This window comes from Coccinella septempunctata, chromosome 3 (genome assembly GCF_907165205.1).
Source record: "Coccinella septempunctata chromosome 3, icCocSept1.1, whole genome shotgun sequence".
Classification (NCBI taxonomy): domain Eukaryota; kingdom Metazoa; phylum Arthropoda; class Insecta; order Coleoptera; family Coccinellidae; genus Coccinella; species Coccinella septempunctata.
In genome coordinates this window covers 13,304,846-13,327,558 of record NC_058191.1, presented here as the reverse complement: position 1 = coordinate 13,327,558, position 22,713 = coordinate 13,304,846, and the positions used below count along the sequence as shown (strand labels likewise).

Sequence of the window (22,713 nt, the reverse complement as noted above, 5' to 3'; positions counted from 1 at the left end):
CGTGCGGGAAAAAGGTTGAACGAGCACGCTTGTAGAAAAAATACTTTTCTTGCCCTTGACAGATGTTGAAAGACTAGTTTTCGTTAACCAAATGACAATTAAAGTGGTGACTCATTTCATTATTTTGCCGGATCCAGACGTACACAAGACGTTGCTCGCACACGTTTGTTTCGTGGTTTTTGCTCCTTTCAAAATATCCTTGCCGGTAGCCTGAAAACATGTTCATGCAAAATAAAAATGGCGTCCAGACGGCATCGAGTTTTTTTGCTCGGTTTTTGGTTTAGGTTTTGAATGTAATTTAATTATACATATTACGAAAATTTAACGCCGAACCTACTGCATGCCATGAGAAAGAAGGATTGTGCAAATTTAGTCGACCAGTGCTCAAAATGGTTATATTTTTTTTATCAGGACCGAATCGGAAAGAATGGTATAGAAAAAAAGTGTTTTTTTTCCTCAAGAATCTACTGTTAAAATATTTGTACGAGTCAAAGACTCACCCTAGAGCTCACCCTGTATATTTATATAGCGTTCGTGCTATAGACGTCTTAGATGACGTGCTTAGGAGCCTTGGCTCATTAGCTGTAACTTCTTGAGGATTCAGTACTGACTTTCCCCACAGCCGTCTTTAGAAGGCTGTGCTTTCCCATATGTATGGTTGTAAGGTCACCCAACTGACACTTCATCAGTTCGTCAAACCACTCAATCCCAATCGAATCGTGGCTGACGAAAAAGAGGAACTAAAGTTCGCATTAAATTGATCATGAAGCGGTTTTTTTACATGATGCATCCCTGTAATACAATGCAAAAGTAATGCTTGATTTATGGTTGTATTCTGCTTTTCATCTGTGAGTTACAAATATGTAGCGTACCATCGATCTGTCAGTGTCCAATTAACAGATTCGTAAATGATGCAATGGACGAGTTCAAGAACGTTTGCCAACCTTCTAAATAATAGAAAAAACTCTTGCAATAGAAATGTATTTTTTTTATGTGCCTTTCGGTTGCTTTCATCATTTTACAATCCTTGGATGTCCCCGGTGATAAGTGATATAAAAGAAATTTTATATTGAATTTTCAAGGTGAGTTTTGACTTTATTCAGGCGTTTTTGTTTGTGTTTCGTACATTATCCCCCGGTTTCATAAAGCTCGATCGGGGAATCAACGCTTGATTGACAGATAAACGTCAATTTGTTTTCAATCATTAATTCAGTCATAAGAATTCGGAATTCAATTCTCGAATAAAATTATTATTTATATATATATCTATTCAATTATTCTAAATTGCTTCTTGTTCAATATATGTAGGAATGAAAAAGTTTTAGTGATTTCGTTTTTGAAATCCAATGACTGTCAAATATTTGATCGGGCACTAAGAGTTTTATGAAACCCGCTGTATATTTATGGTTCCATCCATATACTAATAATTCATTATCATAAGACTATGGTTTCATCACAGAACACATTAAGTAGATATGGGTGAAGTGTATAACGCCGAAGTACGCTAATAACGTTATGCGGTAATGAAATAACGGTATCTGGCTCAGACTTCAGTCGTATGGAAGATACGAATTTACGTTATTAGCGTAAACAACAGCTGATCGGTGAATGTCAAAATTTAATGTCGACGTAGATTTTTAATGCTTTTTTGGTTGATTTTATGCAGTTTTGGTGGATTATATGCGCCTATATGGATGCATATTCACAGGAATTTTTGTTCGTCGAGTTTGATTAAACTGTATTGAAAAATACCTCTTCACAGCGATGCTTTCATAATTTCAAAATTATGGACATGGACCTATAAGGGGCAACTATAGTAACCAAGAAAAAATTGTTATTATTTTGGAATATAATATTGGAGTCTCATCATATATTCTGGAGGATATGTAGAGATAATGTAGAATAATTTGTGTACTGCCTTACTGCCATCAAGGCATAAGCCAATGTCCAATCTAGATGTATCTGTATGTACTTTCGAGTATTTATTGATTTCGTCTTTTCTACTTTTATTCTCTTAATCAATCATCTCAATTCTACTCACTGTCAATTCAGAGAGGCCCTTGTTTCAAAACATAACCTATTTCTCTCCAAAGAAATGGCAAAATAGAACTCCACAAGGCAAGAAAATTACGTTAATTACGTTCTACGTTATCCACCCGTAAATTACGGATGCGGTAACGTTAATACCGCCTGTTATTCTGAAAATGGATACTCATATACGCATGCGTCGTAACGTTAATAACGCTTGACGCGAGGCTTGACGTTATTACCGCATGACGTTACAGATGCCATATCTCTCTATTAGTATTTGAGGCGTTCTGTGATGAAACCATAGTCTAATAATTAATGAATTATTAGTCAATGAATGAAACCATAAATAAAATGCACGAAACACCAAAAAAAACCTGAAAAATGTCAAAACCTAGGTCAACACTCACCTTGAAAATTCAATATAAATTTTCTTTTACATCACTTGGATTTGAGGGTCGGGGACATTACAAGGATTGTAAAATGATGACAGCAATGGAAAGGCACAAATATAATTTAAAAAAAATACGTTTCCGTTGAAAAAGTTTTTTCTATTATTTACAAGGTTAGCTAACGTTCCTGAACTCGTCCATTCTGGAAATGTTCCTGCAACTATCTTCTATACTGTTACTGTTAGTTACTTTTGAACTACTTATCGTAAATAGTTGCGGATTCCTGTAAGCTACAGATCACTAAAAACGTCCAGTATTGCAATTTTCCTGTAAGTTTATGAAAAGTTACAGATGGGCTTACAGGTGAAAGCAGAATACCACCATTAGATAGTAACCGGGCGAATAGGCACGAATACGAGTATTTATAAGTCATTCGCCTATACTCGCGAAGTTGTCATATTCGTGCGTTATTCGTTCGGAAAGTTATTCAGCGAATTGTTCGACAATAATCTAAACCCGGCATTAACGAACCACGACCTTTTTGGTGTCCTTCGTTCATTTTCCTCGGCGATAACCCAATATTTGCGATAAAAACAATAACAATCCAGACTTATCGGAAGAAGAATGTCATCTATCGTGATATTTTTAATTGGTCATAATGGTCAGCGTGATTCATAGATTCTCAGTTTTTAGAATAAAAATAATTTAGACGCAAGAATTGAATAATTATCGAATCCATCTTATTCGATGAATTACGAACATCAATTGTGATGATAGTTTAGTGTCTGAAAATATAATGAAATGAAAGGTTTAGCGGCATGCAGACAGGTCTGTCTGCATGCCGCTAAACCTTTCATTTCATTACGAACATCTCCTTTGAAAAAAATAATTCGAGGAAATTCCGACTGCTTATGATCGTATTACTGAAATTATTCATAAAATATTTTACTGTTTGAGGGCCGTCGCTATGAGGTAGGCAGCCGCCTAGGGCGCTAGGATTTAGGGGCGGCATTTTGAGCATAGTCATGAAAAAAACCAGAGTGAAAGCAGCCACGCGTTTGCCTCGGTGAAGCGGTCGGCCCGCTCGGGGTGTATCTTGATTCGTAATAAAGGCTGATACGGAATTGATATTGAAAAGTGGTAATGAAAATGAAATTTAACGATGTTCTCGAAAATGGGTGGGGATACTGAGTATCTACAACCATTCTGAACTATTTCTATGAATGAATAACGAGCTAGTGGGTTGATAAAATGGAAATTCTCTAGTTTCGAGCAAAATTGAGATATTTGAATTTTGTTTTCGATGAATATATTCTATTTACAATGCTCTTCGAAAACTATATACCACCTGATTTTGTCGGGCACCAATTCACCCCCCACTACCCCCAACTTGTGTGTCTGAAAAATTATGCTAAGTCGGTTAAAATTGAGATATTTGAATTTTTTTTTCAGTGAATTTATTCCCTAAAATAAAAATACGTAACAAGAGTCTCAATCTCACAGTTTTATTTCTCGAAATTACGACCGGTTTCGGGATGTCTAAACGCATCCCATCTTCAGGTTCCTACAAAAGATTTTTTTCTGAGATGTTACCCAGGTAACAAACTAACAATAAAAATACCAACCTGTGATGGACTACAGTTACAAACTAGGAATTCGGTTATAAAATTCAACAATTCAAAAATACAAATAAAACAAGCATACATAGGAAAGGTGTTTACAAAATGGTGGTTTTATGGCGCAGCAGTAGAGATAAAAGTTTATAGCGCTATCTACATTTTCATATTGTTAAGGATGAAAATAAACAACAGATAACTACGCATTAAGAGTAGAAAAAAAGACTGAGAAAAGGGAACTACCTTCATATTCTGTTTGGACGTTCAATGATGTCCGGGAGTTAATTTTATATCTCATAATTTCCAAATTTTCCAAACAATTCAGTTTACGACCTTTTTCCACAAAATGGACGACTTCGAAACAGTCATCGGTATCAAGATTGTGGTTGGTCTTAAGGATATGCTTGGCAAATAAGGACTCACATGAATTATTTCTAATACACCTTAGTTTCGAAGTCGTCCATTTTGTGGAAAAAGGTCGTAAACTGAATTGTTCGGAAAATTTGGGAATTATGAGATATAAAATTAACTCCCGGACATCATTGAACGTCCAAACAGAATATGAAGGTAGTTCCCTTTTCTCAGTCTTCTTTTCTACTCTTAATGCGTAGTTATCTGTTGTTTATTGTCATCCTTTACAATATGAAAATGTAGATGGCGCAATAAACTTTTATCTCTACTGCTGCGCCATAAAACCACCATTTTGTAAACACCTTTCCTATGTATGCTTGTTTTATTTGTATTTTTGAATTGTTGAATTTTATAACCGAATTCCTAGTTTGTAACTGTAGTCCATCACAGGTTGGTATTTTTATTGTTAGTTTGTTACCTGGGTAACATCTCAGAAAAAAATCTTTTGTAGGAACCTGAAGATGGGATGCGTTTAGACATCCCGAAACCGGTCGTAATTTCGAGAAATAAAACTGTGAGATTGAGACCCTTGTTACGTATTTTTATTTTGAATCTCAACTCACACAATGGGTACACTTTCCTATTTAATATATTCCCTGTAAGATGCTCTTCAAGAGCAATATATTATATATATTATTAATGATATATTTATATATTCACTGAAAAAAAAATTCAAATATCTCAATTTCACTTGACTTAGCATAATTTTTCAGACACACAAGTTGGGGGTGGTGGGGGGTGAATTGGTGCCCGACAAAATCAGATGGTATATAGGTCTTGAAGAGCATTGTAAATCGAATATATTCACTGAAAAAAAAATTCAAATATCTCAATTTTACTCGACTTAGCATAATGTTTCAGACACACAAGTTGGGGGTAGTAGGGGGTGAATTCGTGCCCGACAAAATCAGTGGGTATATAGGTCTTAAAAAGCATGTTAAAGGGAATATATTCACCGAAAAAAAAATTCAAATATCTCAATTTTACTCGAAACTAGAAAATTTCCATTTTATTGACCCACTAGCTCGTTATTAATTCCTAGTAATAGTTCAGAATGACATGACAGACACATGACAGAAAAGAACGCGGAAAAATGCGAGAATTCGTTAGTTCGAAAATGTCATCAGTGGGAGATGAGGAATATTTCCTGATGGCAGTGGCGTACGCTTGTTTGGTGATAAAGAAGCAATTGGAGTCGCTTCGAGAGAGAAAACTTCATCTTCTCCTGCGGCTGATCGTTTGGATCCTTTTTTGAATTCCCGTCAGAAACCCCCACGAAGGGTGTTAATTTTTTATTTTACCGATTCAACTGTTGAGGATTTTTCAACATCTTTCAACTTAGCAAGTAAGACATTATATGGGTAATTCTTCTTCGATCGGTCTATATATTTTTTCGATTTTGTTTTTCACAAAGATGGGAAGGACTTATAAATTTCTATGAACTCCATAAGGAATTCGCGGGAGAGATTTCTCAGATCCGACATCGTCCTTGGTGCATTTCGAGCCGAAATAGTATTGAAGACTGAAGCTGCAGCTGCTCAATTTGATTTACTGTATGTATATTGCCTACTACCACAGCCCTCTTAAACACAGAGCCATGAACACTATGTCGCAACACCGCAAATAGCTTGGTGCGGAAGGCCGACTTTAGGCCGCAGTGAGTGCGCTATAGGAGCGCGATTTTCGAATACATTTCAATTAGTACTCTAAAAATCGACATGGGATGTCTCAAATTTAATAAAATATCTATAAGACACTATCCTAAGCCATACTTGGTCAAAGAATTGGATTGACTGATCATATTATGTTTCGAGAACCAGTTAATGAAAATAATTTGATCTTTATAATAGCACCAAGAATGAATGATAAATACAATTATTGTGGCAATATTGCATATTTTAAACCCTATTTATCGTTCATCAAGAACCAACAAAAAGGTGTGGTGTCATCTCTTCCCACAAAATTGTGTAAATGAACTCATGAGTCCAAATATTATAAATGAGTTAACAGTTAAGGAGGTATGAGCGAAAACTGAGAAGAACTGTACGTTGAATAAATTTTCTCACACAAAAAAAAACAAAACTGAAATAGAATTGTCCATACCGATATTTAACTCAAAATATAAATATGAAATTCAAATACCTACATAAATAATTACAATCGACAGAGGTGAATCTTGAAGAACTATCGTATTCCCATTTTATCCAATTCTCTATTTTTCAGGTAATGTCAATAAATTATCACGATCGAGAACTGTTGCTTTATTTTTTCTATAGAGTTGGAAAGGGTTTGATAGTTTATATTTTTCACATGATTATTCAATTGAACATGTAAACAAAAGTTGAGCGAAGTGGATACAAAACACTTTCACAACTGCAAGTCCGTGAAAAATCACAAATATTAAATTCTAATTCAATACTACGACTTTCAATTCTACCAAGTCTGTTTTTGATATGTAGCAAGAAAAATTTGGATACATTTGATGACTTTTTCAAAAACTCCACATTCTTTCAATTGTGGACATTTCTTTGGCATAGATAAATGTTTCAGTGGTGACTGTCTCGAAATGCTATCAGCTTATAATATTAAATTTGATAAAATTTCACAATTCACAATATCGTTAGTACGTTAGTATCAAAATGAATTTCGCAAAATGCACTGTATGTATTTATTTATTTTGGAATTTTTGCAGAAGGAAAATATACTAACATAATCATTTTCTGAAGATTTATTATTGCCTTGCTGCTAGATTTACAACATTTATTAGGTATGATACGAAATCGATCCTACAAGCAAAATCGAGTTCAAAAACGTTAGGTACTTTACCAAACGAAAGTTCACTTCATTTCTTTTCAATCTTTTTATCAAACAATTCACTTCACTCATAGAATTTTTTCCTCAGCATACAATTCACTTCACTCATAGACTTTTTTCTCCTTCAGCACACAATTCACAGCACTTTCAAGCACTAAAAACAAAAAACCAAAAACTACACATAACCTACAAACAACACGACGCCGGTAAGCACGATACGAGAACTAGAAATTCTAGGCCTTTCCCTGTGTTGCCAAACTTCCCCTCATCACGGCTATGTGTTAAGAGGGCTGTGCTACTACACTGGTGTAGAAGTCCCTTCGTGCATAAAATCGGCCACACACGGACGTTCATGCTGAGCGCATCATGCAATTTTTCAGGATGGTTCGGAAGAGATGAATGACGGAGAACATGCAACATTCATTCCCACACACGAGCGTTGGTGGTTGTCATTCTTTGCATGTTGCACGCCGTCTTCTCTCTGTGTCTGTGGCCGGCTTAGGCGCGGACTCACGCCGAGGAAAATATCATTGCATATTTTCCTCGGCTCACAATGTAATGTGATATGGTTTTCTAGATTCCTAATAAAGCACTTGATGTTAATTAGTCGATAGAATCCATTGTCGGGCCGTAGGGGGAGACAAAATCGGACTTTGAAAATTGACTTCGGATTTCTTTGAAATGTGGTAAAAATGGAAATTTGCGATGGTTTACTATGGTGAAAATGAAAGAAATCTCACGTTAATTTTTTAAGTCCAAATACTATCGCATGACACCACAATTAGTTCAGCAAAAATGTAACGTTTCCAAAATAATTGTTTAGAAAATACCCAGGAAAATACATGAAATTTTGCCCTTATTAATCCTAGATTAATGTATTATCACCACTATAGGGGGGTTTATTCGGAGTAATAAAAATCATGTAGAAAAAAAATATTTTTTAATTTACATTTACTGATGCTTTCGATTAACTACTTATTAGAATTATTTTAATTAGGGGTGATCTCGGGGGTGATCGAGGTGGCGATACGAGGTGATAATACCATAATCTAGGAGTATTATGAGACAATAATCTAGGATTAATACTTGGTTTAATATGAGATAAAATCGTTATCCTTATCCTGATTTACTGGTTTTGGGACACCCTGTATAATAGTGTATTATTTATCGATCAATGAAACAGAAGGAATCCCTCAGGCGAATTATTTCAAATACCTAATCAAAAATGAATCGAAATCAGCAACATCCTAGACAACTCAATCCGAGACTCAATCCATATAATGCAACCTTGGGAAGCAATAATTTATGAAAAGAGTATTTTTGTACCACAAAAATTTATTTTTATCCATCCGAACTCACTTTTTTTTGCAATGCAAAATCATCTCGTTGTCTGAGTCCTACCTTTATCATTTATTAATAGAAACGACTTCCTCGTATCTACAATGAATTCAAATATCATTAGCGGTCGATAACATTGAGATCTTTTAATTCGGACATTTTATTCTTGTTTCGAAAACAATGAAAACTGCTTTCAACATTCTTCTTGCGTGTATATTGAAGAAATGAAATGAACATCGAATTGAATCGATGTCAATCTGGAAGTCCTTCTGTGGTTATTGTCGAGATAGCTTATCAGAACAGCAGATAGTAATATTAAGAATTCGAAGAAATTCTGATAAATATTAACCGCAGACAAGTCCGTTAAATTCATTTTATTTGTTAAAACTTTTCCCTCATTATCCTTCGTTTTATATATACCGGGTGGCGCACCCCAGTCGCGGCGCTCATTTTGAGGGAGTAAATGATGATGTTTTGGAAATCTTTTCTTGTGGTGTGTGTAGGATGTCGCCGAGGGGTGAACCGGTCGTGAATTGTGGTGTACAAATTGTTTTGAATTGCCATGAATTTAATTGAATTGCCAGGAGTTGTCATGAATTTTCGTGAATTGTCAAGAATTGTTGTGAATATTCAAGAATTGTTGTGAATTGTCATGAATTTTCGCGAATTGTTATGAATTGCAAAGCATTTTTTTTTAATTATTATGCATCCGCTGACAATTAATTGTACAACTTTATAGTCTTAGAAATGCGTAGCATCTATTTATCTATATGGGCATACCTAGTATACTGAGTCATTCTTTCTTTTCCACCGAAAATTATTCGGAAAACTACAAAAGATATTTTCACGCAATTCATTTTCAGTAAGTTATCAGAGACGGAATATGTGAAATATACAAGTCCTTCCTGATTTCATGCGACAAAATTCAGGAGGTGATTGTTCGTATGAAATTAAGATAGGTCTTTCCGAGGGTCTTTCCAATAACAAAATTTCCTCAGCCCACCCCTTTGCGAGATATCACTCCTCAAAGGATTACGATCATCACCTCACATATATTTCGAAGCTTTCCAGGGAAATTTGTGCTCTTATACTTATTCTCTATTCGGGACGATCACAAAGATGATCAGAGCAACTTGCCCTTTCACGCTAAAAGAATGAAATTTTCAGTACTTGTTATTGAAGTTATGTTGTACGTCTTTCACTTCACATATTGACGGAAGAATTCTACAGTATATTCAGAAACAAGCCAAATGTTTATTAAAAACATCGTTGAAAACTTGAAATGATGATACAATAAATTGAATTATGATTTTTACAATAAATAAATACGTTCACGGCATACAGACAATTATTGAATTGTGAAAAAGTACATCTCCGGGCAGGATTCGAACCCGCGTCCCTCTTTATTACCGGCCAAGTGCTCTCACCAACCGAGCTACCAGAGGTCACGGCGAGGCTCACGGCCTCCTGCGTTGACGGACCTTTACTGAATCAGAATCCATTTGTTAGTAAGGGTCACCTAGCGATATCTGCAGAGAATCAAGAGGGTCGCGAGTTCGAATCCTGCCCGGAGGTGTACTTTTTCAGAATTCAAAAATTGTCTGCATGCCTTAAACTTCTTTATTAACCGATGTGAAAAGAGCGGCCAAAGATAGCAGACCAAATCTCCGGAAACACCCGAACGCCCAGACCAGTGGCGTCTTATCATACGAATTCGATGTATAATGGGAGGAATAATGGGAACATCAGTGGAATAAAGATTTTATATATTTGATCAATTAATTCTACAAGGAGTGAAGCTCGGAGTGAAGTCATCTAGGAAATAAACTTTTAGAATCGGACTAGTTTTTATTCACGGCACGTAAATTTATCAATGTCGACATGAAGAAAATGGATAATGCAAAGATACCAGGAATATACTGTATCCACCAAATTTGAATTAAAAGTATGTCTAGGCAATATCATTAATTAGCGAAAAAAAACCTTGACTTCCGATGGGCTTCAGGGGTGAAATTTTCAACCCTGAACAGTAATGGTCGTATTTCCATGGGAAGGCGTGATCCTTGCATAATCAAATTTGGAGTAAATATTCTTCAGAACGATATCATTAATTAGCGAAAAAAAAAATTGACTTCTGATGGGATTTCGGGGTTGAATTTTCAATCCTTAACAGTAATGGTCGTATTTCGATGGGAAGGTGTGATCCTTGCATAACCAAATTTAGAATAAATATTTTAATTAATGATATTGTCCTGAAGACTATTTTATTCCAAATTTGGTTACGCAAGGATCACGCCTTCCCATCGAAATACGACCATTACTGTTAAGGGTTGAAAATTAAACCCCTGAAGCCCATCGGAAGTCAAGTTTTTTTTCGCTAATTAATGATATTGTCCTGAAGAATATTTATTCTAGATTTGGTTATGCAAGGATCACGCCTTAACATCGAAATACGACCATTACTGTTAAGGGTTGAAAATTCCATCCGTGAAGCCCATCGGAAGTCAAGTTTTTTTTCGCTAATTAATGATATCGTCCTGAAGAATATTTATTCTTAATTTGGTTATGCAAGGATCACGCCTTCCCATCGAAATACGACCATTACTGTTAAGGGTTGAAAATTCCACCCCTGAAGCCCATCGAAAGTCAAGTTTTTTTTTCGCTAATTAATGATATTGCCTAGACATACTTTTTATTCAAATTTGGTGGATACAGTATATTCCTGGTATCTTCGCATTATCCATTTTCTTCATGCCGACATTGATAAATTTACGTGCCGTGAATAAATACTAGTCCGATTCTAAAAGTTAATTTCCTAGATGACTGAATCGATCCGGACGCCACTGATCTGGGCCTTCGGGTGTTTCCGGAGATTTGGTCTGCTATGTTTGGTCGCTCTTTTCAAATCGGTTTTGTATTATAACTCACTGACATCAATTCCACTTCTTAATTTAAGTTGTGTCTTGAGATTTTCACTTCTGAAAAGCAACAAAAATGTAATTCATCATTTTTGGAATATTCAAATCATAGCAAATCACGGCAATCCACAAAATTTCCTGGCAATTTACGACAATTCGCATCATTTCCTGGCAATTCACTTTTCCACCTTTATATTGTTATTGAAATCAATTGAAAACATGTCAATGTTGTTTCATTATATTGGTCAATCAAGTGTTGATTCCCCGATCTAGCTTCGTGAAACCGGACATTAGTCTGAATAAGTATACTATGATGAGAGAAAACTTCGATATTACATATTTGAGACTCACTCTGAAGTATGAATTGCCCTGAATTGTATTGAATTGCCATGAATTGTATTGAATTGTTTATTGTTTTGAATTTTCATGAATTGTCCATGAATTGTCAGGAATTGCCATGAACTTTCTTGAATTGTCTGAATTGTTTCATATGGTATCACAGGAATTGCGTGAATTGTCTGAATTGTGGTGTGTACAACATTTTCATGACCGGTTCACCCCTCGTTATGGCCGCAAAAAAAATGCAAAATTCTAAAGTGGTTCTGCTGGTTCTTCTGGGGTCGATTATTAGGAACAAGCTCGTTTCAACATAGGCACATTTATGTTATAACCTTTTTCACTTTTCTCATGTTGGGGAATTTCTAGATGTTCAGTACATCCTATCAATATGAATATTGCTTCAGTTTGTGTTTTGTTTTATTATGGTTTCTGTCGAGTTCTGCTGTACACGTGGATGCGTCTATTTTATTTTTCCTCTCAAAATTATTGTTTTCGAGAGTCCAGAACTCAAAAATCAAAATTTCTTTTTAACAAAATTTTTCTAGAACTTTCTCTGAAAACGATAACGATTGCTAGAACTTTTCATTCTCCTTCGAAAACTAATTTTTTGCGAAAAAGGGTGAAGGTAGCACCACTGATTTGTTTTTATGCAATAGAATACACGATTTGCTGGAACTATTCAAAATTTGTATCTGGAACTCCAGAACTCCTTCAAACCTACCCAGAACTCCAAAAAAAATAGTGTTTTCCGAAAAAGTCGGCGCCAACCCCACATGATTGCTTGACTTTAGGTGATTATTCTGAGAACCTCGCTGAGAACGTAATCACTTGGTAATTTAAAAAAATACCCCGTCCTCGAAAGATTCAAAGGTTTTGTCTCGGGTTTTGTTAGAGGAGACGGGCTTCATTACACTCACCTGTGTAACGACAAATGATCCCTTCCAGCTGAATAGGGGTTTGTGGAACATCCTGAACTGGAACTTGAGCTTCCCCATGTCATCAGTGACCCTGAAAGTGTCGGCCAAAGTTGTGATCCAATTGACTACCTCCTCGTTAGCGTAGGTTATCAGCCCCTGTCCGAACTGGTGCTTTCCGTCCATGACAAAATTCAATATGCCCCTCACCGAATTCTCCGTGAGTATGGTCTCTTCATCCAGGTGCACCAGCCAGTCGGTATCATTGAGAATGTTGACATCATCCTCTAGGCAATACTGCAGGGCCCTAGCCTTGAATAGGGCGCCGGTTTTGGTCCGATAGGTCGTTGGCACCACGATCTCCTGCACTCGCTTATCCTGTTCCAGCCCGATGGGCTTGTCGGTCACGACCTGGATGAGGAAATTCTCCAGACCGGCGTCTATACATTTGTTCTTGTTGCGGTTCACGTTGGTTCTGACCAGATGAGGAAAGTCACCCCGGGTCACTACTCTGAAACACACGAAGGGGGCTAATAGAGGAGACCCCTTTAGGATCACTTTATCGGGGAAGGCGTTGTAGAAGGTGAGTCCTATGAAGTTGAAGAGTACTTGAGGTAACGAAAGGAATGCTATGAATCTCAGGAAGTATAAGACGGAAGCGCCTAAATACCCGTAACGTACCCATGGGTTGATCTCGTACACCGACTTGTCGAACTTAAGACCGCCACTCAGTATCTCGAATAGAAAAATGAACGAAACAAAAAGACAGCAATGTAGATAATGTTTGGTTCTACTGTCTAGCATTATTCAAGGGGGTTTAATGTTAAGACCTCGAGTTTACACTACGGAGAACGGGCCCCGTCTCGCGTTTTTTATCACAATCGAATCACAAGACACAAATCAACCACGCCAAGATGCATCTTTCACTTGAACCGGCTGGTTTTCAACATTGCAGACGCCGCACATTTTACTCAACCAGAAATCCGTCGTGACTCAGCATCATCGCGTTCGTAATTTGCGAGGGTAGCACGTCGACTTGTCGAGGGGATGGATGGATGGCCACAAAATTGGGGTTGTATTAGGGGATTCGTCGAAACGTAGCTGCTACCGTAACTGCGCCTGAGAATGCGGCCGCGGGACTGTGACGATGACGGCCACGCCAACAGTCGGTCGATGGTACGGGCTCTACCTCTCTTTCTTTCAGCGCTTCAACGGCGTCCGCGCACCAGGTCCTGGCGACGGTCCATTGATGATTTTCGTGGCGGGAAACATTATACTTGAACGTCCGAGAGGGAGTCGAGTTCCTGTAAAGATATGGTTTTAGGGATTTTGCTTCGTTGGAAGATTTTGAAACGAAAAAGGATCAACGGCAAAATCTAATACTGTGAAGGTGTTGTGAAATGTGCAACTCAGATATCAGCACGAGCACGTTCTTGTTTGGCAGACAAAGAATTGGAAATGAGACGATTTTTTCCATATTGGCAAGTTTTTCATGTAACACAAAAATTCGAATCAATGTGGAATTGACTGTCTCATTTTCATGCAATGGAATAGTTCATCGTATAGTAATGGACCATTAAAAAACACAGGTTGATAGCTAAACGACAGTATGGTATGGATTCATGGAAAAACTGGGAACAGTGGTAACTAAAGACGCTCTGAATTACCTAACTGACTCGATAGAAGCGCGCCCGTGGCGGTGGCTTTTTAAGATTTGCCAAAAGCTCTTGATACCGTGAATCATAATATTTTGTTGGACAAATTGAATAATTATGGGATAATAGGTAAGGCTCTGCAACTATTAACATCATATCTGGAAAAAAGGCGCCATAGGGTGAAGATCAATGATGTTCTGAGTGATTATTGTGAGATGTGTACTGGTGTCCCTCAGGGTACTGTTTTGGGACCATTGTTTTTCATATTATATATTAATGATGTTTTTGACTCTGTGCCTAAGAAAGTTTTAGTCTCTTCCGCTGATGATACCGCAGTGGTGTCGATTGGTGAAAATTGCAGAGAAGAGAGAAGTACAGACTAATTTAAACAATTATTCTGAGAACATAAGTGACCGGCTAACTTCAAACATGCTCTCTCTGAATAAAGACAAGACAGTCTACATAACTTTCGGTAACTACTGTAGTAGCGTTCCACAGTCTTTGCACATATTACATATGTATAAAAGGGAAATTAATAAATAGGGTCGATTCGGTTGAATACTTGAGATTAATATCAGACTACAGAATGAGGTGGGACAAGCATGTTGAATATTTACTGAATAAGACAAAGTACTTGGTGTTTTTATTTCACAAAATTTGTAAGATGATGCCCAGTGTGATTCTTCTTATCCTATACTATGCATTGTTTCATAGTGTAATAAATTATGGAATAATTGCTTGGGGTGGAGCTTATTCGAACTGTCTAAACATCTTAAAGAATCAACAAAAAAGAATATTAAGGATTGTTAATGAGAATAAAGTTGCTTAGGGCATCCCCCTAAATGTTGAAAATTTGTTTTTTCTGGAATCTCTGAAGTACCATAATGACAACTTCAAGAGTGAATTATTACGGTCAAGGAATATCACTAGGAACAGGAGTGTTCAATTGCCAATAAGATTCAGTATTGTAAGTTCTAAAAGTAGTATTGTCAGAGCAATAGATGTTTTTAACTTTCTTCCGAATGAACTCACGGTTTTAAATGATGGTTGTTTCAGGAAAAGTAGACTAAAAAGATGGATTGGGGCTAAATACTAATGAGTTTTGTATGTTTATTTTTATTTTATCATGAAAACATTGTATTTCACAGATTGCTATCTGATAAATTTTTTATATTGTTGGTTATAAGTTATGCAAATACGGTTGACCCAATCGAGCTCACAAACAGGCAACTCGATTGCCACTGTGAGATGCACATATTGTATTTGTGTATTCTCGATTTGAATAAATAAATAAATAAATAAATGAATGCAGTAAACCGTCCCTTATGGGTACCACTCACTAGGCGTTTTCTCCGGGGCTTTACGATAGGGACTATCGAGGAATACCCATCATAAGTCCCCGTGTGTGGCCGACCAGCCCCTACTATCGACATCCCCAACATCTGGGAATTTCTCGGGCGACCGAGTGATATTCATTGATTCATTGATGCTACATACACTGGTATAAGGTATAAGGTTCCTAGTCCCGAGTAGAAACCCCGTGTGTGGCCGACCTAGCATCAGATCGCCAGATAGAATCCTCTTCGGCAACGATGCTCTACCTGATAGTCCCGGAGAAAACGCCTCGTGAGTGGTACCCATTAAAAGCAGAAGGACTCAATTAGCAATCTCTTCGTCTTTTAGGAATGGCAGTCCAGTAGGGATGTGTAGTTCGTTCAATTTCGAGGAACCAGATCGATCTAGATCCATTGCTGAGAAGACCCGGTTCAAAAGACCCGTTCAATTGACCCATTGGTTCTTTTAGGTAGTTGGGTTTTGGGTTGTGATCCAAACATTGCGCATGGTTCGAATTCGGCTCCGTAGTCCCGTCTCGATCAGTTCACTGTTCTGTTAGGAATTTCACTTCAGTTTAGTTCAGTTGAATTAAATTTTGATAGAATGGAATATGGATGCTTCTTTAGTTGCAAACAGCTGTGTTTTGTGGGCCATAATATTTTTGATCGGCTGAAAATAGTTAGTTGAGGTCAAATTCGTGAGAGAACCGAGAGAAATATTGACCCCAGTGTAGAAAAAATTCAAAAACCAAAAGTCTTTCGAAAGGAAATGGATATCGGACGATTCAAATTTTGAAATGGAGACATCATTGATTTACAGGTTCGAAATTCGTGAGATCTAGTCTCATTAATTTCGTCAAAAACTGAAATTTTTGAAATCAAGATTATGTTATTGCTGCGAATCCAAATATTTTCCTCAAATTAATCTGAAAAAAAGTTGTAGAATTGACCAATCACTTCAAATTTACTTTCATCAATATAGCCATAATAACAGAAATTTCTACTAGTCCTAGTTCCTAAATCTATCATACTTTCTTCAACAAGGAGCCGTTGATTCACTTGCGGAATGCAAGTAATATAAGTTCATTTTATTACGACTACCATCTGTTTCCTTTGGGTCAGTCTGAAACCCGTCTAACTATTCGGGTACCTGGGTCATGAAGAGACGGAATTATGAATCATTCTTTCGATTCCAGATCTTCCGATCTCCAGATCCCATATCGATTTTGTGGGTCGCATGGAGCCGTTTGGCTCATTCGACCCAGTTGAACGAACGGGTCATTTTTCGGGTGAAGAACTGAACGAACCATTGGTTCTAACGAACCGGGTCTTTTGATTCGTTCGTTCGTGAACGACACATCCCTACAGTCCAGTTTCCACTCCAGTTTCTGAGGCTTCTGTCTTCCTCGAACACTCGAACAGTGTCTTCCTAAAGGTATTATAGTAATAGGTGATATGAATATTCATCAACCGATACGTACGTTATCTTCTACAGGGCGAGCCAGTTAAAAAAATTTGAAATGTTTTTGAAAATTCCAACAGCATTCTGTTGGATGTTGCATTCACAAAAAATTTCAAACAAAGTAAATAGAATCAAATTCGTCACTAGGGCACGGGCGTGAAGTTGTCTTGAAAAGTGATCCTGTGCGGGCTCACATATTCTGTGTTTTCCGTGAACTATATTGAAAAAATGAATATAGATGAGATTTGGTTCGAACTGATTGAGGAAGAATGATTCACAGTTGTGAATGGAAAGCAATAATTATCAGGGCTGATCTTAGCAGGTGTGCAGCGCGTGCCCAGCATGCGGGCGGCCAATCTTAATAAGAGGTGGCCTAATCTTAAAGAGGTGATTATTTTTAATTATTGATTATTACTTTTTAACTCCAATCATCCAAATTTTGAATGAGACGACAAATAATATTAATTGAAACTGAATTTTTAATCTGGTCGAATCAAATATTCCTTGTTCCCTTTCACCGAAAAAAAGAAACAAAGGAATGCTTGTTTCTGAAGAACGTGATGCAAAGATCGAACAAACTACCATCTGAGAGCAATGGGCAAGTTTCCTGAAACTCCCAAATCGAATTTCAGATTATTTTTGGAAACTCTTTTCCAACACGTGAAACATTCGCTTCAAAATTCAGAAATTTCAGAAATATACCCTTCTAAACATAGTAAACATTCGAATATGTGAAAGCTTGAGACGTAGAATGCCTGTTCTGAAGTCTAGTAATTTTTATTAATTCGACAACAGTGGAACCGCTCAAGAAGATATCCATGCACAGATTACACAAAATTGTTTTTGTAATCTGTGTCTATACCTTCTTAAAATCGATTACATTTTTTGTGGCATTGTTTGTTTTTCTTGTCAAATGTGATCACAAAACTTCATATTTATTACGTCTATGTTGATCAGAAAACTTTCATGACCATTATTGACTCGATGGGCGTTGCCGGATTGTGAAAATGACGTAAAAAGTTCATAAGAGCACATATGAAATCAGAATTTTCGTAAGTGAATACAGACAAAATGCATTAGGTATGTTAAAATTCGAAAAAATATATTTCGATATATTTGAGTTATATAAGGATTTCAATGACATATATTTTGAAATTTAGGAAAATACCCTATTATCGTTATCGATATTGACTCGAAATAGGAATGTCTATAGGATTGGTAGAAATTACCAGATGTTGGAATAGAATCGAAAAAGGGCTAGTGTGGTTTGTAATGATATGCTTCCTGCAGTTACTGCATAAGTGTACATCAAAATGTAAATTGCATTTTTAGTGTGTAGATAACATAAAAATTTTTAGAGAATATGTCGAAGGACAGAGAGAGGCATCATCATCTAGATATTTAAGGAAAAAGTAACACCTCGAAGGTCACGAAAAACCCCCATATGTAGTATCTAGGATCTAGGAGTTCTAGATTCTGATTCACAGGGTGTTTTTAGAATTTAAATGGAAATTAAAAATACTCTATCTCTCGAACAGAATCGCCAATTCATCCGAAATTTGGAATGAAGATAGCTTCCATAAAGTTTCAGAATACTGCAATCAAATATCATTCGATTTGCAGGAAGGTATCAGATAAATTTGGACAGTCGTTAAAATTTCTCGAAATCACCCTATACAATAAATTTCATGATTTTTTCGATATGTGCGTAAACTGTAAGATTTATTTATTCAATTCGCCAAATTATATTGCGTGGCCGAGGACTGATTTTTTTCTTGATAGTGAAAATTTTTTCTCTCGTGTAGATATTTAACATGCTATTCTCAAAACGAAGTAAATTTTCAATCTTTATGAATTTGATCAATCGAATATACATTATCATACAATGTATATTTTAATTTTCATTTGATCCAATACAAGGATGGATCTTCAACAATAATTTATTTTTTAGTCATTTAATTAGCAAGAATAAACTATAATGTGATGGATAAGAAATAGGTGAAATAAAACAAAAACTAAACGGCTCTCGTTTTCTGTTCGAAATGAAGGCCTTCCATCTTAATATATTTCTCAACTCTTTTATGAGTAGCTATGTGTTATTTATTGCTTTCTGTATCATCCTAGGCTCATTCCTAATTTCATCACATACAGTTGGAATTTTACATAGAAGACTTCAGTTATTCACTTCTTCGTTATAAACTTTTGGGCTTTACATATATAGATACCCCTATAAGAAGAAATCGACTGGAATCCAGTCAGGGGATCTAGCAGGCCGAGCAACTGGACAATTCCATACTATACTACATTCACATTTATTTTAGCACTCGGTTGGCCATGATATAATTTTCTCAAGTTTTTGTAACCAGAACGGAATAAGTTTGGCACTCATGAAGTGTCGTTAATGTCATAACGCCGTTGCCACAACTACCTAATATCAATTAATATTACGAAAATGTTGAAAGTGATTGAAAAAAAGAGACCACAGGGTTTAAGGAAGTGCTATTTAGAATTCAGGTCCTCTCATTCAAATAGTTACCCTGATATTCTGAAATTCCCAATACGTCAGACGGTAGCGAGCATAGCATATTCAATGTAAGTGAATTTATATAATAATTGTTTCATCCGAGGTTTCATCTGAATCTAAACGACTTATAATTTAGCTGAATATTTCCACACAGAAAGATTGTGAATGAAGAGGATGACTAAGAATTTCCTTCTATTGGGAGAACCAAAAAGTGGTGGCATTTGAGAATTTTATGTTTGGGTGAATTAATGCAAAAAGTTAATACAGGATTTTCGGTTCCCCAAAAATTGATTTTTCTATTTTTCATTCGACTTGTCCAATTGTAAATAACTCAAGTTACCAGTAAATTCATAATTATTATTATTATATCTAAGCTTTGAAAATGAACAGCCATAAATAAGAGTCAGTCAAAAGTTCCTCTCAACTTGAGACTTCCTTTACTTCATTTTTCTTCCATTGATGCAAGATGATTTTTGTTGAAGATTCAACATTCTTATAATTATCCGTTAATTCCTTCGAGAGATACCCATTCCCAACCACTGCATCATACTTCATCTTCAGGGTGATAGGTATATTTTAAAGCTACAACTGATGTAACGTATTCAAACTTGAGCCAAAGAATATAGCGAACATTAACTGTTCTCAAGCTAGTGCATACTATGAGTCAATTTTCTTCCACAGCAAAAATGAAGATGTTTAAAAATTGATCTAGATCTAGATCTAGACTTCATATATTCCGAAGTGATTTGATTTTGTGATGAAATACGTAATTACTGAGTCTTTCACGTAGAACGGACAACATAGCGCTGATGATAAACCCGAAAATGTTTTGACAAGCGTCATAACTCATAACCCCACATTTTCTAACTATACAGAGTGAAATGTGTCAAATTTTCATGGCCAACCGAGTGCTAAAACAAAAGTGAATGGAGTATTCTGATTATCCAATCAGAAATTTTCATGATAATTTCACTCTGCTGAAATAAGTCCACGTGCAAGAGATTGTAGAATCTTGAAATAGATTCATAATCCTTGCTAGCACCGCTCAACTGAAACGTCCACTCAAGACAACTCGAACCATTGCCGGCTCAGAAATATATATTTTATTATATTTCATAATTTATATAGATTTTCAGACTTCTCTAGATCTTCTCACATGAAAATGGGTATGTAGCACCAGGATTGAAACTTCTCAAGTTCATCTCAATAAAATTGATAACTGATTCATTGTCTACTCATAATATTCTTTATTATTAGAATCAGTTTGATCATTTTTTTAAGACAACTCTTATGATCACCTCGTTGTACATATGACTAATTCATGGTATTGAGTTTCAGATTGATGAATCCTCATATTCTCCAGGGTGGACCCTGGACGTAGCTGTTTTCTTCAGAACAGGATGTGAACACCTCAACTTTTTTTTTTTTTTATAGCAGGGGGAATCTGCGACCGTGAAAACACGGGGCTCTATCTCTCGCCCAGAGGAACCCATTTCTAGGGAACACTGTGGGGTTACTCACTCTCCTGAGTTCGCGACCCACTAAACCTAACCTGCTTTTTTTTTGGTTCCGGGCATTCGCCTATGAACCATTTATCCCTTAATCGGTTAATTTCTTCTTGCACATTGTCGTGCTAGGGTTTTCATGTTCGTCCATTTCGGATATCTCTTCTTAGTATAGTTTTAATAAGTTTTCGAACTCATTTTAATCTCTCCTCAATTGATCTTGCGGTCTCCTTTTGTAAATTCTCATTCTTCTTCTGTCTTCCTCCGGATCGTAGTCCACCAGTCTCCTGAGTTCTTCGTTTGGATGTTCCTTCGCTGTTTCGAATAACTTTTCAGCTTTCCTCTTCATAAATTCGGTGATGGTTTCCCACTTCAAATCTCGATATATCTGTTTGTTCCTGACAAACCAAGGCGCATCTATGGCACATCGTAGTAGCTTGTTTTCTGTTGACAGAATTCTTTGTATATGGCTTTTTGCCGCGAATCCCCAAGCACCTGATCCATAAGTCAGTTGCGGTCTAGCAACGGCTTTGATTATTTTCAATTTTGTCTCATTTGACATGTGGCTCTTACTACCTATCAGCGGGTAGAGCATATTCATCGCTGCCTTGGTTTTGTCAACGGCTTGTTTGATATGACTTCTCCATGTTAGACCTTTATCTAGGGTGATACCTAAATATTTCGCTTCGTTTTTCCATTCCATTTCTTCTCCATCTACCTCTAGATTTGTTGTAGTTCTTAGTCTCCTCTTCTGCAGTAATATCGCTTGGCTCTTTTGTCCGTTGAGCTTTATTTTCCATTTAATACACCAGTCATTTATTTCATCTATAGCTTCTTGTAATATTCCTTCTATGATTTCTGGCTTGCGATGTCGCATTGCGATTCCTGTGTCGTCGGCATATAGTGTCAGCATAGTCCTTGGAGATTTTGGTATATCGTGAATATATATGTTATACAGTAACGGCCCAAGTACTGACCCTTGAGGCACCCCTGCTTCCATATATCTGGTTGTGGAGTTTTCTCCTTCCACTTTCACGTAGAATCTTCTGTTCCTCAAATAATTCCTAATCAACTTGCACAGTTTCATTGAATATCCAGCATATCTCATTTTGTAAATCAATCCTTCATGCCATACTCTGTCGAATGCTCTGGCGACATCTAGTAGTACAAGACCGGTTGCTTGTTTATTTTGGAATCCTTCTGTTATGTATTCTGTGAGTCTCAGTAATTGCTGTTCAGTTGAGTGGTCTCTTCTGAATCCGAATTGCTCTGCTGGAATGAGATTCAGATTTTCAGTTTCTTCTGTAAGCCTCCTAGCGATTACCCTTTCTACTACTTTTCCTAGGGCGGACAATAAACTTATCGGCCTGTAGTTTTGGGGGAATTTTTTATCTTTGCCTGGTTTGTTGAACACTATGACTTCTGCAGTTTTCCACTTTTCCGGATAGTGTTCAGTCCTCATT

General features: G+C 36.6%; 1 protein-coding gene across 1 annotated transcript in view; it reads right to left on the bottom strand.

Annotated features, from left to right (window-relative positions):
• Window positions 1-14,056, bottom strand: part of LOC123310557 (beta-1,4-mannosyltransferase egh) — a 109,966-nt gene extending 95,910 nt beyond the window's left edge. The window contains exon 1 of the mRNA XM_044894074.1: window positions 12,774-14,056. Coding sequence (XP_044750009.1) covers window positions 12,774-13,574 — 801 coding nt within the window. The 5' untranslated portion in view covers window positions 13,575-14,056. The remainder of the gene's footprint in view (window positions 1-12,773) is intronic.
• Window positions 14,057-22,713: the final 8,657 nt, after the last annotated feature.